We start from the raw sequence: 20,821 nt of genomic DNA, 5'->3' as shown, positions 1-20,821 counted from the left end.
ACATCGCCTGCATACATGCAGAGCCAATTGTTACCTCTGATAGTATTAATCTGCCTAACCGTTATTGCCATAGGTTCCATATATAACGCGAACAGAAGGGGGAGCCTAGTCAGTGAGCCACTGACTCCGATTCTCGCTTGTAGGCCACTGTAGCCACTGACGACCTACCATATGAGCCTCCAGTCCATTCCCTTTGTCATAGTGTGGTTTCAGGAATTGCCAATGCATTCGGTCAGACACTTTTTCAGCATCAACAGCCAGAAATACTGTTTCCGTACCTCCGCGTTACACCTTGTGTATAATGTGTAATGTATTTTGTATTGGCTGCACAGCTGTGTACTGGGATGAACCCTGCTTGGTTTGGATTGGTCAAGAATTGCATATATGTGACAAGGTGGCTAGCCAAGAATCCGGTCAGCAATTTAATGTCTATGTTCAATAAAGGTATGACGCACAGCTCTGAAGATCCTTCACTGGCTTAGGTGGGGCAGTAATGTCATCGTCTGTTCCACCTTCCCCATTTCCCCAACGGAGTTAAAAAACCATGCTAATATGGGCGGGAGCCTGTGACAAAGTTTTCTAAAAGAGCACTGCATAGCCATGCAGACATGGGGCTTTCTGTAGTCCAAGCTTGGAGACAGTTATGATTTCAGCCGTTTTGCTCAGTGCCTGTGCTTGTGACTCTGATAGCTTAAGGAGTGGGGCACTCTCAAAGAAGGCCTCAGTCATTGGCTTTACCTAATGATCCATGTGCGGGGAAGGGAAGTAACCGCAGCATTAGTATCCCATCACTCTCACAATCATTATGCCTGCACTCGCAACCACCTAGGGCACTTGTATAATCAGTAACCATGAACAGCATAAAAGAAAAGATAGAGTTACTGACCCCATTGGTCCATCAAATCCATTGTGCCCCATAGTCCATGAGAGAAAACGGCCTTCTGGGTGCAATCAGGCCCAAAAGAATTAATTAAGTCCAACAATAAGTTAGGGCCAGTCCAGGCACATGGCATGAAGACATATGAAATAAAGTATCCCCTGCTGTACACTATAAGGAAAATGCAAGTCACTGAGGAGTTCCCTGGCCATATTGCAGAATAAGTCCTAAAGCCTTGTTCATTTGTATGTCACAGACATCCTCAGTGACTTACTATAGCATTTAATTTAGGAAAGAGGGCATTTTATCGCTCACAATAAACGGTCACTCCATCACCCTTCTCACAAACCACTTTAATCCATGGGGTCTTGTCCCTTCATACGAAAGAGACAGTATGGTTGTAGACATGAGAAATAATGCTGAAATGTGCAGTGCAAAATTAAACACACTAAAAATCAGTCAATTTGTTTCAGAAACGTCAGAATCAATGTAATGCAAATCAGATTAATAAACGTGTTATAGTTAGGATTGAGTAGTAACAGTAGTAACTTGCAGAGGTTCTTTCTTTCCTGTAAAGAAATTTGTGCGCAAAAATCAACATGTTGCCAAAATACCTCCTTTCTGCTGACCACTGTTAATTTTGGAAAACCAGGTCATAAGAATCAAAAACAGTTCTCATCTTTATTGTTTAAAATACAGCTGCAATGATGATGCCCTACCTGTACCATCGCTACTGGCTACGGTAATAAGCATCATGACATAATTCCACTGTACTAAGTCCTTACAGTTGCGCAGCTACATCACTTCCTTATAACAGGTGGCTAGATATTTCACAACTCATCTGTGGTAAGGAAATTATTGACCAGTTTTACACTGGGATTTCGGCCTTCCATACGTTATAAAAATGTAATAGTAGCACTTTAAATTAGTTCCGCTGTGTGCTGTCCAGACTCCTATGTTGCCAGACGTCTCAAAGGAAGGGTTACCATATTTGGTTAAAAATTTCCACTGGAGATTGACGCTACGACGATGTGTTCAGAGGAAGTCCCCTCATTTATTCAGATAAACAATCTTCCTGATTAGGTGTTGTGGTTGTTGTCCAATGTCATAAGATGCATATTTCGGCCTTTGCTAGTGGTTTTGCGATGCATTTATTTCTACGGGTAGATACACCCATGTCATCTGTTGTGTCGTGAAATAAGACTAGGTAAGACAAGTTGTACTGAAAGATTATCATGAGTTTGAAACATTCTCTACACATCTGTCCAACATGATTCAATGGGGGAGCAACTCCACAGAATATGAAATAAATTGTATTCTGATAATACACACCTACAACAATTAGACCGGTGCTGAAGATATGAAAACAAAATCATAAAATATGAGAACTTCATTCTTAACTTTCTAATGAGCCTGCAATGTGTCATCACGTAGGCATGTTGTTGTTTACTTAGTCAAAACTCATTGAACATTTGTTAGAGATGTGTGATCCCCTTGGAAGCCCATTCAGTCCAGGTAAATATCGAGCCTCCAGTAGTGAAATCTGTATTATGCCATGTTGGTGCTGCGGCAAGGAGCCATAGGTCAACTTTTAGTTTCCTATGGATACATTTCCAGTTGAGTGTCATGGCTCTGAGCACAGGGTAATTTGCATTGATAAGTGGGGTTTAAATTTGTAGAATGGCAGGAACCTCAGGCACTCTGAAGGGAATTATTTTCCATGCCAAGCCATAGTGGAGTATGTTCTGTGTGTGGCGTGAAAAAGGCTAACAGAGACAATTGGTGAGCTTCGTAATAAGTATCCAAGTGTAGTAAGCATAGACGTCCAGAAGCAGTGGGTGTGTGTAATATACAGGGTTTTAGTGTCAAGCGTCTGTCTCCAAATGCAAACAGCTTGATATCTGCATTAATTCTTGACAGTTTGGATTTGTGAGTCACTAATGGGGGTCTTCTCAAACGGGCAGTTATACCATAATCCCATCATCGTCTTGACTACTTGGATTCTACACCACAAGGAAAGATTAAGATGCACCAGTCTCATGAAACGGTTACACAGCTTAGCTATCATAGCATAGAGCCTGCCATCAACCATTGTTTTAAGGCCCCAAGTACTCCAAGGTACTGTAAAGCAAGATGATGTCACACAGAAACGAATAGGTATGATGGCTGAAGGAATTCCCTTTATATCCTTGGACTGCCATATTGCTGCTGATAAAAGTTACAGTGAAATGACAGCGTAGAGGGGACAGTGTTAGAGGCCTTGACTATCTCTTTCACCATGGCTTTTGAGTACAAGAGGACATTTCCAGTGTTCCTCTACCACTGGAAAGATGCAAGGCATTTAGCTTTGGTAATAACATCTGCACCCGACCCATCCCTTCAAGCAATCAGAAAAGATAACTTCACTTGTTGCAGTCAAACACCTTCTCTGCCTCAAGGGACACAGCAGGCATGTCCAGGCAAAGGTCTTTAGACAGCCACAGGGGGTAGGATAACATTAGATCATTTCTGGAGGACCGACCTGGTATGAAACCCATCTGAGAATCAGGACTGTACTCAAGGGGATATGTCTCTTTGTTTGGCATGAGCAGTGAGGTAGATTTTTTTTTTAGACACAGAACCCATAAATACTATGGATTCAGCTTCTTTAAATACTGCACGGGGAGCCAGTAGACCCCTACTGGATTTATACAATTCCCCAGGAACTCCGCCTTTCAGTGGGGACTTGCATTTAGGGAGCTCACCTATAACAGTCAATACTTTGTCCATAGTAGTTTCTCGTTTAAGCAGAGCACATGCTGCACAGTATAGGAAAAGTAAGAACAGGGACTGCATGGTGACGGACATGCATGCATGCCTGTCGAGTGCACAAGCTGCATGAATATCTGGATCCCTGCCACTTATTTTTGGTCATGGGCAGACACGGATCATGTGTGATCTTTGACCTAGTCCTGTCTCATGGTAATATGGTCGTTAGACAGGGAGTGAAAAAGAACACGGTGGCATACCCATTTTGTTTCCCTGAGATCAGTAGTGTCAAAATGCCTTCTTACTAGTAGCATGAGAGTTTTGCATCTTGGCCCATTCATTTCTTTTGCTTGAATCGGTTTTATTTCATTTTATTTAAACACAGTTTATTACATCATAGTGTTTACGCCGTTACAATTTAGTAATATACTTATAGTGAAGCTTGCAGTTAAAGATATATCATAGTATACAGTATGCACGTCAGGGTCTTGTTCAGCGTAGCATGATACTATGTGTCACAAGGGTCTAAATGGACAAAATTCTGAACAATATAACAAAAACACAGGATTCCGGGTAAATCAGTCACAGGGCAAGCATACATGCATGCTACATGACCAGAATAAGCGAGGTTGAGCTACGACAGACATTTTAAAGATTTTATAACAAAAGTGTCAAAAACAGGTAGCTGAACTGGAAATGGATAAAACTATAAAGAGGAAAGACAACGCTGGTACTGTAGGCAGTTGGACAACAAAGTCAGTATTTTACATTTCCAGGAGGAGACTAGTGATTACACATCACCGAGAACAGCCGAAGCATTAGTAAGTGTGTCGCTAATGGCGTAGCTGGAACGTATTGAGGGGCACAGAGGGACGGGGAGAAAGGTAGAAATCACTGGGGTGTATGTACATGGTGTGCCAGACGACATGGGTGATGGTGGGGACCCTATCATGTCTGCAGAATTTCTTGGTGACAGAGAACCTAGGTGCATGGCTGTTGCTGGTATGGGCGTGTGCAGGTCCGCGAGTATTGTGTCCCAGTTGGGAGCTATTGGGTATTTGGGTAGTCCGAGACTATCTTCCCGATGAAGGGCAAACCCTCTGCCTTCACCCAGACCAATATAGATTGCAACAACGCTTTGTAGCATAGTGGGTCAGGTGATCGCCACCTACGAGTAATGAGTCTCTCAGCTTATATACAGCCCAGATCTAGAAACTGGGACATAACTCTGTTTTTTGTCTCTCAGGAAGAGTTCCAGTATACAGGCCTCCCAAGTGAAAAGTATGGTCCGGCTCACAGTGAAACAGTCGGTGCAGCAACGTGCTCCAACAGTGGTGTAAACATGGACATGTACACAACATGTGCAGGTCTACATTTAACAAAAGACAGTGTGGGTGTTCAGTGATCGTATGGTTGAAATATCTATTAATTTAAGCGGGTGTAAGTTAGGCCATTGAGTGATAGAGAATTGTATCAATCGAAACTGTGTATGGCGCCGTATGCGTACTGGGCTTTCTAACAGGAAAGACCACTCCTTATCCGTATATGGCAACCCTCTGTCTGCCTCCCAATGATTTCAGAGAGTTGCAAGCAACAAAGTGACGTGGTGTTGCAATGAGTCTGCCAACCAATGCACCAAGTGCCTACCTCTGCCAAACACATGTAAATATTGCAGAGTGAAGTGTGTGGGAGGCTTGTAGGTTCAGTCTCTCCATGACTGCCTCAGTGCCAGTAACATAGCGAGAGAACAGTAAGTCTCTGGAGGGTATTAGGGCTTCACTGAAGTGTACCATTGTCATAAAGATCGCCCAGGGTATGAACCCCTGCGGCGTGCCAAGGTAGCATTCCTCTAGTGTGGTGGTGCGCAGGCGTTGTGGTGTCCCCAGAAGGGCAATGGCCGGAGCATAAGGAGTCATCACTCTAGTGAGTTATAAACATCTACAGAAGCAGCAATATGACACATATAATGGTAGAGGCTGGGGCATAGTGGATTTGGCACAGGGAAGGAACCACTGTAGAAGTCCAAGCGGGGATGTCGCAGCTGTATCTGACAGTTGGTGAGAGGCCAGCCATCGCGCTACCCATTGCAGCTCGGCCGCCAAATAATAGTGTTCCAAGTTAGGGAGTGCCAGGCCTCCCTGATCAATTGGTATGTAGAGTTTAGAGAGGGCCACTCTGTATCGCGAGGCATTCCAGATAAATTCCCCGAATAGTACATTCAAAAGAACAGAAGAAGCAGGGACATACAAAGGGAGATTGACAAAATAATACAGAAGGTGAGGCAGAGCAACCATCCTAAGGAGCGCCACTCGCCCTATAACTGACAAAGGGAGTGACTTCCAGAATGTCATCTGGGATTTGAGAAAGATGACAGCTCCCAACAGATTCCCATCAAATGAGTCAGTATCTGAATTTTAAACTTGGATACCAAGGAATCGGAAAGTGACTGCTGCCAGGATTGGGAAGAGGCGGCAGGGAGTGGGCCAGGGTCGGGCATAGTGGGAAGATCCATGAGTTGGACCAACTGACTCATAACCCGGCTAGGTATGCGTAAGTGGCGAGAGTGTCATTGCCTTGAGGAATCACTGAAGCAGATGAGGAGAACACCAAATTAATCCCACCTCCTAAGGGGATGCCCCAATCATGGCCCTGCACACGCAGAGCAACAGCCAGGTGCTCCACAGCCAAAGCAAAGACAAGGGAGGACAGGGGACGTCCCTGCCTCGTGCCTCTCTCTATTTTGATAGGGTCAGATATAAGGGGGTCTGTTTTAATTCTGGCTGTTGGTGAAGTGTACAGTAATCCCACCAGTTGAATGAACAGAGGCCCCATTCCGAACTGCTGCAGGATCCTGAATAGAAAGGACCACTCCAGTGAATCAAATGCCTTTTCCACGTTGAGTACCAAGCATCCTGCTTGGGGCCAATGGAGTGGTGCAAATTTCAAGATATGGAAAAAGTGCTATAGGTTAAGGGATGTAGAGCGGGCTGCCACAAATCTGTTCTGATCTGCGTGTACCAGTGTATAGACCAGAGGTGCAAAGCAATCTGCTATGATTTTGGCTAATATTTTGTAGTCGGAGTTTAACAGTGCCAGCCGTCGATATGAATGAAGAAGTGTCACGTCTTTATGCAGTTTGGGCAGCGATATAAGTAAGGCATTCCAGTGTGTCAGATGTCATGCCATAGTAAGGGCCTCCTCATAGAGGGTGTGCAGGCAGGGTGTCAGCTGTGGTGCATATGATTTATAAAACTCTGCTGGCAACCTGTCTGGGCCAGGGGTTTTCCCAGTAGCAAGGGCAATGATAGAGCCCTGAACCTCAGTCAAAGCAATGGGTTCATCTAATTCCATCTTTTGGTCTGGTGTAATCCAGGGGAGGTGTGTCTCGAAAAGAAAAGAGTCAATGTCATCTGGGGAGGATGTCATGACAGACTGATATAGTGTTGTATAATGAGAGTGGAATTCGTAAAGAAATTAATGTTGTGTGTAATGTGGCGGGCTAGTACCTGAGTGTAATGCTGCAATAGGACGTTCAGGCTGATCTTGTCGTATTAGCCAGGCAAGGAGTGAGCCTGCTCTATCTGCAGTTGCGTTTACTTTGGCAAAGTGTGCTGTGTGATTTAAGCATAGTAATCTTTGCAGGAGTTCAGAGTGCTCTTTGTGAACCTTAAGAAGAAGTGCATGGCTAATTGGATTGTGTATCACTGAGTTTTCGAGCCACAGTAGCTTATGTTCCACGGCAACTACCTCCCTGTCTAGCTGTCTGAGTATATTCCAGGTCAGTTCCAGGCAGTGTCCATGGAGGGTCACTTTGAAGGCGTAACATTCCGTGCAACATGTGTTGAACAAGCCTTCATTAAGATCAAAGTAATCACTAATCATTTGGCTAACAAAGTCCCGGAACGCAGAGTCCTCGAGTGCAGCAGGCTGTAGCCGCTACATAGGGATAGAAGGGGACCACCATCCCAGTTAAGTTGAAAGTACTGGGGATTGTGGTCCGAGTGAGTGCGGCCTAGGTAATCAGTCTGTGTTATTACCCGAGTAAGATCTGCTGTACAGACCAATCTACTGATATGTACATGAAGCCCATGTGGGACCGAATAGAAGGAATATATCATAGGAGACATTAAGGGAGCGCCAGACATGTAGTAGATTCTAGTTATGCAGCCAATTCACTAAGAAAAGGGCACTGGAGGACGCAGCAGTGCGGGGTAGCTGGGGAAATGAGCGGTCCGGCACTATCTAAAACACTAATAAAGTCACCTCCCAGCAGCCAGGGGTGGTTGCGTAAGAAAGTAGCATGATCAGTATTGGGGGCATAAATTGTGCCAATGAGGATGTGTCTGCCGTCCAGCCTTCCCTTGATTAATACATAGTATCCCTCAACATCCGCAACCTCTCCCTCCATTACAAACGGGACCTCAGGGTGAACCCATATTAGGCCCCGCAGGCATAGAAGGAATAGTCTGTGGAGTAAACCTGGCTGCACCAGTCTCTTGAGTTTCTCAGCCTCTGAGATCATCAGGTATGATTCTTGGAGTAGGGCAATGTGTGCAGTTTGACGTCGAAGATAAGAACAGATAAGGTATCGTCAGGCAGGCGTGTAGATGCGGTGCACGTTCCAAGTCAGTACTTTAATGAGAGTCATGGATTGTGTTATTATTTAACCTGTGTCTCGCTGTGCGTCGCCCACAGAGCAAGATTACAGAGCTGTAATGAGTGAGAGTAGAGTTGATGGATGTAGACTTAGGGCGCCTAAAGTAAAACAACAAATGAAAGGAAAAACAATCAACAGCATAAGCAACCAATAATATAGTAAACACCAGAAGAGCAGTGCACAAAAACAAGTGTCCGCCCAAACCATACATAAAAGTAATGAGAGGGAGTTCAGGTTCTTACAGTACCAACGGGGAATACAGAATGGAACTAATCGTCTCTTCTTGAGACGGATCACCCCTCAGCGTCAACTGAGTGTGAACTCCTGCACAACATTTGTGAAAGTGATTGTGATGGAGATTTATAAAGCTCACAACTATTCAGGAGTGTCCCGGCGCTATGTAGTCTGTAAAAGAAGCAGATGCAAAAGGCAATTAATGTGAAAATAGCCAGGTCTTAAGATTTTCTTAAAGAGAGCCTCAACCTTTGTTTTAGCGCAGGTCCAGAGTGAGCTTATCCCACCCTAAAGGGCCCCTAAAAGAAGAGGGAAGACTGCTTGCAGTAGCCAAATGATTACCAGATGAGTGTAAAACTCTTGCCAGGCTATAAAAAGCGATCCTGGCCGAGAGATAGTCAGGACCAGACTGATGAGAGATCTCTGTGTATTAAGAGAGCTGATTTAAAAATAATCTGTTTTTGTCAATGGGAAGTCAGTGCAGATTACGCAAATGACTGGTAATATATTCATGTCTTGGACGGCCAAGAGCCAACTGAGCTGTGGCGTTCTAAACCAGTTGGAGTCTATTTAAAAGACACTTTGGCAGGCCTGCATATAATGCATTGCCATAGTCCAATCTGGACATCACCAGAGCCAGTATCACAGTAACCTTAGTAGAAGCTGACAGAAAGTGCAAGAAATTTTCTGCCATGCGCAGGATACCAAAACATATACCAACCACAATTTAATCTCTACGTTTTTTGGAACAGCAACTCTGGTATCCAGAGAGGGCACCCCGTAGGCCAATGGTCTACTGAATTTAAAGCAAAGTGATGTCCAAAGTTGAGCACCTCAGTTTTCTCTGTGTTACACTTCAAGTGATTACAAGTCAGCCAATGGAAAACAGCTCAAGGACAGGGTTGAAAAGCAACCGAGTTCATGGACATCTCTGCTAACAGCAAAGAAAATGTGGGTGTCATCTGCATAAGAGAGAATCTTGGTTCCAAATGATTCCACCACATTAGCTAGGATAGACATATAGATATTAAACATAGTGGGGATAAGTGCCGAACCCTGGGGGACTCCGACTGACACTCTTCAACTGGCAGACGAGTGGGGAAGTAACCAAACGTCTTGACTCCTGTCCTTGAGAAAAGATCTCAGCCATTTCCAGGCATTATCACTAATGCCAATCTCAAGGAAATCTGCGAGCAGCCTGGCATGTGGGACCGTGTCAAATTCTCTCAACAAGTCAAACAATTACAGAACTGCCCTGCTGCACGCATCTAGGTAGATGACATGGGTCCGAAGCTAGTCACTGGCAATGTGGGACGGGGTCCAGCTTCTAAGATAGTGGGCTACAGCCAGATGCTAGTTGTGGAGGCATGCCCATAGTAGAGGAGCTCTTCTAATATGAGGGCAGGTCAGTTAGTGTGGATCTCTACCAGAAGAGGTATTTTAATGGGAGAAATGGCACACCAAGGGGAACTCACGATATTATATTTATGCGACTGCTATATTTGCAATGGTGCACTACAATGGGGAATACACCCTAAAACCCCAAACGCCGGCCATAAAAACAACCAATTATGCTTATGAAAATGCTGAGGCACCCGTTGAGCAAGTGTAGTTATCTTAAAAATACAGTTGTTCACCCTTCTAACAAGTTCCTATGTATGTAATACAATTATCACAACACATATTTTGCAATAAACGGCTCAATGAAAGGCAGTAAACCTTGGAAATAATAATTCGTAAATTTCCTGGCACTTTAATTCACAAACACAAAATTAATTGTTCATTCCCTCAAAAATAAAGAGGAAAAGAATATTAGTAAGACCAAACTCTTTCAAGTTCACCGGACAGTTTTAGTAGTAGTCCATGTTATCTCCAAAGTCCATTACATTTATCCTTGAGTATGTCTCCAAATCTTTTTATAACTTTAAATCAAAATAGAGCATCCAAATTCCTTGTAACGACTTCTAAGCCAACACGTGTTTCGTCACTTGACTTCTTTATGGCTGGATTGTAGTCGCTTCTTATATTAGCTATTCTGAATCCCCAAAATCAACAGAGACAAACATTTTATTCAATAGAATCATATTAATTATCACAACACCTATACCATTGGCTAATAGTGGAGCCCAGTGATCTGAGAAGTCGTTACAAAAAACACTACAGCAGTGCTGAGTATCCGTGTTGGCAGTTGCATGTTTCAGCGCTCTGCGGCACTCTGCAATTATTTGCCTCAGATCAGGAGCAGTTGGAGCGACTTATTGGGACTGTGATTTTGCCCCACTTCGCCATCATTAACTGTTCAATGCTGAAGGACTCCTTCTGTTAGCTGACGCTTTAAGCAGCTAGCCTGGAGGCGCCTCTTCCAACCAGCTCCAGGCGTCTTCGAGGGTGGTGAAGTGCGTGGTGCCTTCTGCAATAACTCGAAACCTTGCTGGAAATAGAAGCGAGTATCTTATTTCCAATTCCTGTAGAAGACGTTTCACTGCAAGGAAGGAGCTTTGCTGCAGTTGAACTGCAACGGTATAATCCAGGAAAAACATGACTCGAGCATTGTCCACCTTCACCTCAGGTAGTTGGCATCTTTGCTCCAAAGCTAATTCTCTTTCTCGATAAAGCAGAAATCGAATTATCACTGGGTGAAGATATGAGCCAGGTGGGGCCTACACGTGGGACCCCAATGGGCTCTCACAACTGAGAAGAATTTTGAAAGAGCAGTTAAGGGGAGGAGTCCTTGTAGCCAGAATTCCACATACTGTACCTTCAGGAAGGGCTACCAACCAAACACTGTTTCTACGGGATATCTACACACAACATATACACTAGATAACCAGCAGAAATAGCATAAAACATACAGGGCCCTATGGGATTGGGGGGTGCAAACTATACACTAAGTAAGTGGAATACAAAATAGTGAACCCAACCAAGGTAAAGGTGGTCGTTAGCTAGGGGTAGATGACAACACCAGAGGTAAGTACAGTAAGTATCCCCACCAGTCAGGTGCAGAGCGGTTACCCACCCAGTTGTTTCATAGACTAACACAGGGAAGTAGTGGTTGGGGTTAGTACGTTTCAGGACCCTTCCCAGAAGAGGAAGGTTGGAGAGTGCTCCCGCCAAAGAATTCCCAGAAGACAGGAGTACCTTTACCAGGGGACCTGGATACAGAGGGGAGAAAGGACTCTCTCTGAAGTCAGTGGAAGCCTTGGACTGTCCAGGTGTTGGACACAGGGATTCACAAGGAGATCTCATCAGCACAACAAAACAGAAGTCCCACGTTGCAGGACAGGTGTTGCTCTTCAAGTTGTAGAGTGCTGGAGGCCGGGGCTTCTAGGTGCCTGATGATCTCCTGGAGGAAGAGTCAACAAGTCTTGGCAAGAGAAACAGTCGCGGTGCACAACGGTTCCAGTCCAGTGCAGAGCAGGGGCCCACAGTCTCCCAAGTTGGACAGAAAACAAGCAGGACACAGGACCCCGAGAAGGACACAGACCCACCACTTGTGATGCAGACCTTTCCATGTCTGTGGGACAGCAGACCCCACCAGCTCGTCAACATTGTCTTGAGGTGCCAGCAGATGCAGGGAAGTGATTCCTTCACTTCAAGGGAGATTCTTTCGTGCTTCCAGGTGCAAACAAAGTCCTTGTGACCCTGGAGGATGCACAGCCTTGGATGCTGCTGAATTCTTGCAGGATCTGGGGAAACAATGTTGCAATGGGAGTCTTCCTATCAGAAGCAGATGTGTTTCGGTTCCAAAGCAGACCAGCAGCAGTTCCAGAGACCAGGAGCAGAAGATTTCTTGCAGAGAGTTTCTTGTAGATTCTCGCTTGACTAATCTGAGGATCCAACCTCTGGGGAGCCCTTAAGTAACCCTAAAAAGGGGGTTGGTCACTCCCTGAAGTGACCCACCTATCAGAGGGGGTCAATGACGTCACCTACCTGGCCTAACCAGTCAGATGCTCCCAGTGACCTCTGCCCATCTTGTTTTCAGGATGGCGGAATCAACCAGCCACCTGGCAGAGCTCTGTGTACCTCCCTAGGAGCTGGACAAGGGGTGGTAACTCCCCTGTCCTTTGTGCAGTTTAGCACCAGAGCGGGAACTGGGGGTTCCTGAACTGGTGCAAACTGGATTATGCAAGGAGGGCACCAAATGTACCCTTCAAAGGAGTCTGGTGGAGCTCAGAGGCCACAGCACCCCAGCCCTTAGACACCTAATACACAGGGGGGTGGTCCCCTTGCAAGAAACTTTTCAAACACTCACCCTGAGTAACAGATCTGGGTTTAATCCATCATTATTTCGTTCACCACGTCACTCCAGTTTGGACCCAGCCTAATGCAAATCAGTCTTGACCCTGTTCCCCATGGGAACAGTCCAGCTCGAATTACCAAGCCAGGCCCTTCCTGAACCAGAAACAGGCATCCTGGGACCAGTTTTGGGGTATCACCCACTACTTGGTTCCAACAATAAAGGTGGCACCATACGGAGTACACTTTCTTGAGCACTGTGGAGCAATATGATCACCAATGAAACAGTTAATCAATCGATGTGTTAGCTTTAATTCAAGGATGTTATGCTCATGGATAACCTAAAGTAATGAGTCTAGAACCAGGCAATGAAATTACACAGTTAGGCCTAAGGTGTAAAACACCACCTTCAAGTAATCGCAAGGACAAATGTATGAGAAAGAACAATGGATACAAGACAGTGAGATGGGGTGGTCATGAAGCGATATCTATGGGATGCGGAAAAAGGTCACAAGTATGCAACAGTGATAGGTATACTTCAAAGGTTCCAGAAATCTGAGCGCTCCAAACAATAGAAGGCTCACACATGGGAAAAGTTTACTTCACTAGTCAAACTCTGGGTATGCTGGCTGACACCCCCTCAGGCCCTCATCTTCCCAAAGCAGGGATGGAGTTATGTAGGGTGTATGCACATACCAGAGCATCATCAAGGGGTCAGTAGGACTAACATTTGGTGAACCATATATTTATAAAACTAGTCAGAAGCCTGTGTGAGAGATAGCCTCATGTGCAACCTTAGTGTAAGTCACCCAGAAGTATTCCTGGATAGCCCAGTAGGGAACCTCAGATTACAGGTATAGAGAAGGGGTCAAGTCAATCATTTACTCCACCCTATGCAACACAGAGCTACACTGGACCCGGTCTAGTACTCATTTCTATTGGGATATCCAATTTTCAACATCAAGTTTGCCATCAGGTCATAAACTGTAATGAAGTGCAACAAGGAAAAGACATCAAATCATAGTAGCAAAGGATTGTTCAGGCGTTTAATCCAATATCCCAGTATCTTTCAGTGAGGAGCCTGATTTCTGTCGGAGAGGCTTCTACAAACTAGTGGAGCCCTTATGTACTGGATCACCTGTTACAATTCTGTGTGAAGAAGACAGACCATCCCTAGCAGTAATAAAAGAATTATACAGAGTCTACTTTTGACTTAGTTCACAACACGGCTTTTTGTCGATCCACTGAAGTGGTGTCAAGAGTTCAAAATGTCTTCTATTTCATCAGGTTCCCTTCCTTGTTCTTCCATCCATTACCATGGTCATGATCTCTGGTTCCAGAAGGTCATATTTAATGCTCCACTATTTTTCTGTATAATCAAGCATAAACCAAAGAGGGCTCTGCCTGCAAGAATTTTAAAACAGAAGATTCTTCTGTCAGGTTAGTTCCCATTGTGGTACCAGTAGCAGAGATCTCCTGCATGATAATGTTGTGTGACCTCTGGTATCACTGAATGGGTGGATTGAGTTGGGTGTTTGTTTACAGAGAGTGCCTCCTAAAAAAGTAATTGTCTTGCAGTTTTCAACAAAAGCATAGGTGAAGGTACAGATCGCAGTCTGTCTCATAGAGAGGGTTAATCCCTGGGAGGCTACAGTTAAGGCCAGTGCTGGGGAGGACTGTCCAAGTAGAGGGTATATATAATGTACTAATGGGTCAGACTGGGAGCCATATGAATTTCATTAGTAGAGTAATGAACGAGAAGCAGTGAAAATGCTTCTGCAGTGAATAAAAGGGACGTGAATGATAAGAAACAGAAGATTTTACAATGGCAGTCAATCCAGACCAACCCTAACAGTATTGTTATAGGGTACAGAGTCAGGTGCCAACTGCATGCATCAGAATGCCAGGGGGACTAACGGGGTTGGTTCAAACCCTTAATTTTTTTTAGAGAAAACAACAGCCCTTGATTTTAGAATGTATAGATTTTTTTTTTTTTTTTTTTTTTAGAGAAAACAGTAAAATAACTTTAGGCAATTATGTCCAATTAGTAGACTGGTGATTTAGGTACCCACAGGATTTATGTTAGCTGCTGAAGCACCATTTTGCGGTCATCCACGCAGCAGACATTTGCCATACTAACACTCACCAGGACTCCTACTGTGCTACAAGATGCCGTCCGCTAGGGATGAGCCATCACATCATGTGGTCCACCCTCATGTTTTTTTTCTAACACCGTACTACATCACTGCTGTCCTGGAATGCCTGGAGCAGAGCAGCAGCACCTACGCTCTCCAGCGAATGGCAAAATCCACTCATCCCACAACAACCAGACCAGAAGGTGCGTTCAGATCCCTAGCCAGTCCTTTACTCATTGTAATGGCTGGGAACAGACACAGCTCTTAAGACAACTCTTCCAGGGACTACAGAAAACCAGTTCAAACAGGTCTTAGTAGACCGGCACAATACTGTATGTCAAATCCTACCTGATACAGGGTCTAGTCTTCCTCTGTCCAATGTAGAAGGGCCTTTGTCAGGAACAAGGAAGCAGATCTCTTTTAGTGAGAGCCCCATCTTCGGTGTGGTCTCACCTTACACCTTAAATTTAAGGAATGTGACTCATACACACAAACATTTAATAAGCAGTACTTTCGAAACGTCGCACGTCACTGTGAACAGTTTCTGATCCTCTTGACTCAGGACAATGAAAACCCTAATAAAAAACAAAAGGAGAACCCAGACTAGGGTGCCATACATATGCACAATATACGTGCTGATAACATAAGGACCAAAGCATGGTTTCACAATCCAAATAATCCTCTCTCAATACGGCCTCAAAAGACTGTCTGCTATCCTAGTCCGCCAAATAAACCTTTTGCACCCCTCCATGTGCCCACTCCCAAAAAGTTGCTAACAGCCACTGAAAAGTTCATACCAGAAAATCACATCCTAGAGTCACGTTTTGTTGAAAGCAAACCACTCTTATTTGGAGACCTTCCTCCAGGATCAAGGCATCCAACGCATTTTGCTTCTTTGACGGGATTGAGTTAAAATCAAGAACTAGCATACAAATCTCCCAGGGCGGGACAGGAAGGACTTGTACATCAGTCATTTGCAGTGCTTAAGTAAACCACCAAACATAACAAAGTAGCATAACAAAGCAGAGATTAGGTAAAGACTTTCATTTCACTAACCTGTAGATTGGATTTTAAATTCAAAGTAGCTCTTGTTTTGATGTAAAGGAGCATTGGCTAAGCAACCACCCGTGCCGCATATCCTTCTTCCATTTTTAACAATAACAACATCCGTTCCTGTGTGTAAAACAAAATGGAAAAACTGTGTTGGTCACTTTAATTACAAAAAAAGGCATAGCATTGCTTTACAAAGTAAGGACTGTTATGTTGATCATTCACTCTTCCGAAAATAACTTATCTGAAACATCCCACCCCAAGAATCCCCACATTATGTCTGTGCCTCAGCATACAACACTCAAACTAGTCAGCTATTTATGATAGACATTAGTGTTTCTAATGTCGAGCTTCAATCTTAGAGGAAACACATGCACATACACCCATTTTCAATTGTACAAAAGGTTGATAAATAGGATGCCCCTATCAAATAAACGGAGTATACAACATGGTAGATTTGTTTTGGCTGAAGAATGCCCTCAAAGGGTTCCAGTGATGAAATACACCGGCCTTGAAGCCCTCGTTCTCGTCCGCCCTCAGCCATGTAATGTGACCGCTTTGGACAAGCAGGACAACCGAAGAGAACTGCTGTGGGAAGGGGGGAAGGAAGAGCAGTAACAGAGCACAACGGCACATCCATCCTCTCGGGCTTCAGTTCTATTCATGGTATTCCTTCAGCCGGCCTCCTTCTGCCCCTCTCATCCGCCCGGCCGTTTTTGCCAAGGGACTTTTTCCTCCTTAGGGCTTCTCCATTTCGACGCTAACTGATAGGTGCTACTCAGCGTTGGCGGCACTGTGGCTACTGGAAGGGGTCACACTTAACTCTGACTGAACAGTCACAGAAGATTAAAACAATCCAGTGTCGTATCGTTGACACAACCAAGAGGCAAAGGCGGAGTCGTTTGTAAATAGAACGGAACCCAGGAATCGCTGTACTCCGCAATAATACACAAAGAAGCATTTTTGAAAACAAATTCAGCGTGAGACTTTCCTGTTGCGTGGTCTTCAGGAAAAAAAAAAAAAAAGTTTATGTTGTTCAAAAGGAGGGGTTTCACTGAAGACATGTTTTTCTATGCTGAGAAGCACAGAGACTCATTAGATGGAGAGAATGAGACTAAGGGGAGCCCTCCTTTGGATAAAATCCATACTTCACAGAAAATGTCACGCGCACACCCTGTGGAAAATAAGTCACACATATGACATCGTTGTGAAATGTGGGGTTTGAAACCACTCATTTTTGTGTGATAAAAACATCAAATATGTAATGGCTTTACAGAACATGACTGTGTCTAATATTTGAGCAGTTGATTAAAATGGATCAGTACTGTTCTGAAAGCAGATAGATATGTTATTCTCGCTCTGACATAACTGCTAACAACATAATGACCTCATTAACATAAATTGCTGACATAATGCTCTACGTGTCCAAATAAAATGAAATAAACTGCAAATAACTGTACCATACCAGATTGTAACGGTTTCACTGTGGGCCTATTATATCACACTTAACTTAGTAGGTGGCGTTGTCTTTTACGACGTCACAGAAACGTCAGTGAAGCTTCTAACAAGCGACAGTTGCAGTTAAGTTCATACCATCTATAGTTCCTGCTGCCACCGTTTGGAAGATTCATACCTCACCGGCGCAACGGTATATATTCTATATACCTCCATTAATGTTTTGTGAGTAGATCTGATAATCATATAGGAAGGCACGTGGCGAGAGGCAAATAAATAACAAGAGAAAGCGTAGCCCATATTCTGGGAAAATAGATAGCATTTGGGCAGAAAAGCATCATTTAGGCAACATAAAACTAGCTCTGCCTTGCCCAACAGGGTGTCACTTGAAAAGTAACAGGTAGTGCATCTGCACTCCATTTGCCAAAGAAAGGAGCAAGTATTAGTAGAGATTAATCAGGGGACTCCCTTCAATGCTGACCCCCCCCCCCCGCCCCAGCATGTGACGTCAATCCCCAGCAGGGAAAAGCACGGATAGTGATCTTTTTATTCCCTAGGTTTCTGCCTAAGGAAGCAAGCTTTCAGACTCGCTAATGACAATTGTGCCCAGGGCGAGTCTGAAACTGCCAGACATCCCCAGAGTCTCAAACTAGCAGACAGGATAAAAATCTGAAAATGATTGACATGTCAAAAACATGAAACAGATGGACATGCCACAAATCTCAAACTGAAAAACCTGTATTAAGAAAGAAAATGGTGGACATGCTGCAAGTCTCATGAAAGAGAAAATTGTCAAACGTCATTTTGTCTGATATTCAAGGATATCCCATGAACCCGAAAGTAGTGGCCATGCTGTGCTTCAGAAAGGTACTGGCACACCATGATTATGAAGAAGGTATCAACCATTGTAATGTGTCCAGTGCTTATCTATCAGTTCTATGGTGTGGTTGTCTACCATCCACTTCCCAACCTTAATTTGTCCAACACATAAGTAGACAGTCTCCATCTGAGAGGCTGCTGGTTTCAATGGCACTTTAAAGCTGGGCAACAACAACTAACTCGAGTAGAATACTCACGCAGTGAAAAGACGAACTTATGCGATGGGAATGTCCTCTGCATGGTTTATGGGGGTGTTCCCTGTCTTGAGTCCCCAAATGCTAGTGAATCTACTTATTTTAGCCCTAACATCATGCTAACCTAGCATGTGCTTAGAAGCCTAGGCCTATACCTGACAATGCGAGGCCTAGGCCTAGGCCTGACAATGCGAGGACTAGTCCTGTGACCTGGAAGGGCACACCAAGAGTGTTCTCATGGTAGGCAGAAAACTACTGTCCCTGTCCTGATAGTGGCACATCAAGTACAGGTGGCAGTGAACAGTGGTTAGTGACTTATAGCCGACCACACTTTTTAATCTGTGTCAGCAAGAAGGTGGCCTATTTGCTTCTCTGTTGTGAAGATCCACTGTCACGTGAATACCAGAACCTTGAGCTACCATCCTGTGTGACTATCAAGTGTGTATGTAAGTGAGACTGTGATACATGCATGGTAGTAAAACTGGGTGTGAATCCGACTACTGAAGCCAGTGGAGCCGATTTCGTCAGCCCCTGTTTTAGCCTGGTATAATTATGGAGGATGAAGGCAGCTTTCCCAGATCGTGGAAGTGTGATGCCTGCATTCCTGTGGCTAAAGGGTGGAGATCCCAATGTTAAAGTGAGGAGGATAGAGACAGGGCTACGTTTAGAAATGTCATGACTGATTTGTTAACAAAGGGTTGCCGATTAGTTCTTCCTGTGCCATTTGATAGATGTAGGGGTGAAGGGTGGGGCTGCAGTTTCTTTAGTTCCAGGTGAGGAAGTTTCTAGACAAGGACAACCCTTTCATCAGTCCTCTATTACTGCTTCAGCAAGACTGACAGTCAGGTGCAGAAATGAAAATGTCACTTACCCAGTGTACATCTGTTCGTGGCATTAGTCGCTGCAGATTCACATGTTTTGCACAGTCCGCTGCCTGGTGTTGGGCTCGGAGTATTACAAGTTGTTTTTCTTCGAAGAAGTCTTTTTTGGTCACGGGACCGAAGGACTCCTCCCTCTTCGGCTCCATTGCGCATGGGCGTCGACTCCATCTTAGATTGTTTTCCCCGCAGAGGGTGAGGATGGAGTTGTTTGCTATAAATAGTGCCCATGCAATGGAGTGAATACGTATGTACATAAAAAGTTTATAATAATTATTTACAAATGTACAAATGTTTAAAATTTAAGATCTACTTCTAAACGGCTACAGGCTTCCCGGGGAGGCGGGAGGGCACATGTGAATCTGCAGCGACTAATGCCACGAACAGATGTACACTGGGTAAGTGACATTTTCAGTTCGATGGCATATGTTGCTGCAGATACACATGTTTTGCATAGACTATAAAGCAGTTACCTCCCCTAAAAGCGGTGGTTTAGCCTGTAGGAGTTGAAGTAGTTTGGAATAATGTTCTTAGTACAGCTTGGCCCACTGTAGCTTGTTGTGCATTTAGTACGTCTACACAGTAGTGTTTAGTAAATGTATGAGGCGTAGACCAGGTTGCAGCCTTACATATTTCGCTCATAGGAATGTTTCCTAGAAAGGCCATTGTAGCACCTTTCTTTCTGGTTGAGTGTGCCTTTGGTGTAATAGGCAATTCTCTTTTGGCTTTAAGATAGCATGTTTGAATACATCTGACTATCCATCTAGCAATGCCTTGTTTAGAGATTGGATTTCCTATGTGTGGTTTTTGAAAAGCTATGAACAGTTGTTTTGTTTTCCTGATTAGCTTTGTTCTGTCAATGTAGTACATTAGTGCTCTTTTGATGTCTAATGTATGTAGTGCCCTTTCAGCCACGGAATCTGGTTGTGGGAAGAACACTGGCAATTCTACTGTTTGATTTAAATGGAATGGTGAGATTACTTTTGGTAGAAATTTTGGATTTGTTCTTAGAACTATTTTATTTTTGTGTATTTGAATAAATGGTTCTTGTATGGTAAATGCCTGTATTTCACTTACTCTTCTGAGGGATGTGATTGCAATGAGAAATGCGACTTTCCAGGTTAGATATTGCATTTCACAGGAATGCATGGGTTCGAAAGGTGGACCCATGAGTCTTGTTAAGACGATGATAAGGTTCCATGAAGGAACTGGTGGTGTTCTTGGTGGTATAATTCTTTTTAGCCCTTCCATGAATGCTTTAATAACTGGTATTCTAAATAGAGACGATGAATGAGTAGTTTGTAGGTAAGCAGATATTGCTGCGAGGTGTATTTTTATAGATGAAAAAGCGAGATTCGCTTTTTGCAAATGTAGTAAGTATCCCACTATGTCCTTTGTAGAGGCATGTAATGGTTGGATTTGATTGGTATGGCAGTAGCAAACAAATCTTTTCCACTTAGATGCATAGCAGTGTCTAG

General features: G+C 44.1%; 1 protein-coding gene across 1 annotated transcript in view; it reads right to left on the bottom strand.

The window, feature by feature from the left end:
* SPRYD7 (SPRY domain containing 7) overlaps positions 1-20,821 on the bottom strand; it is a 129,781-nt gene that overhangs the window by 66,898 nt on the left and 42,062 nt on the right. Inside the window, exon 2 of the mRNA XM_069205358.1 lies at positions 15,944-16,060. Within this exon, the coding sequence (XP_069061459.1) occupies positions 15,944-16,060 (117 nt within the window). The remainder of the gene's footprint in view (positions 1-15,943; positions 16,061-20,821) is intronic.

This window comes from Pleurodeles waltl, chromosome 8 (assembly GCF_031143425.1).
Source record: "Pleurodeles waltl isolate 20211129_DDA chromosome 8, aPleWal1.hap1.20221129, whole genome shotgun sequence".
NCBI classification, from domain to species: domain Eukaryota; kingdom Metazoa; phylum Chordata; class Amphibia; order Caudata; family Salamandridae; genus Pleurodeles; species Pleurodeles waltl.
Note: the sequence above shows the minus strand (reverse complement) of the source record. Positions and strands in the feature narration are given on the sequence as shown.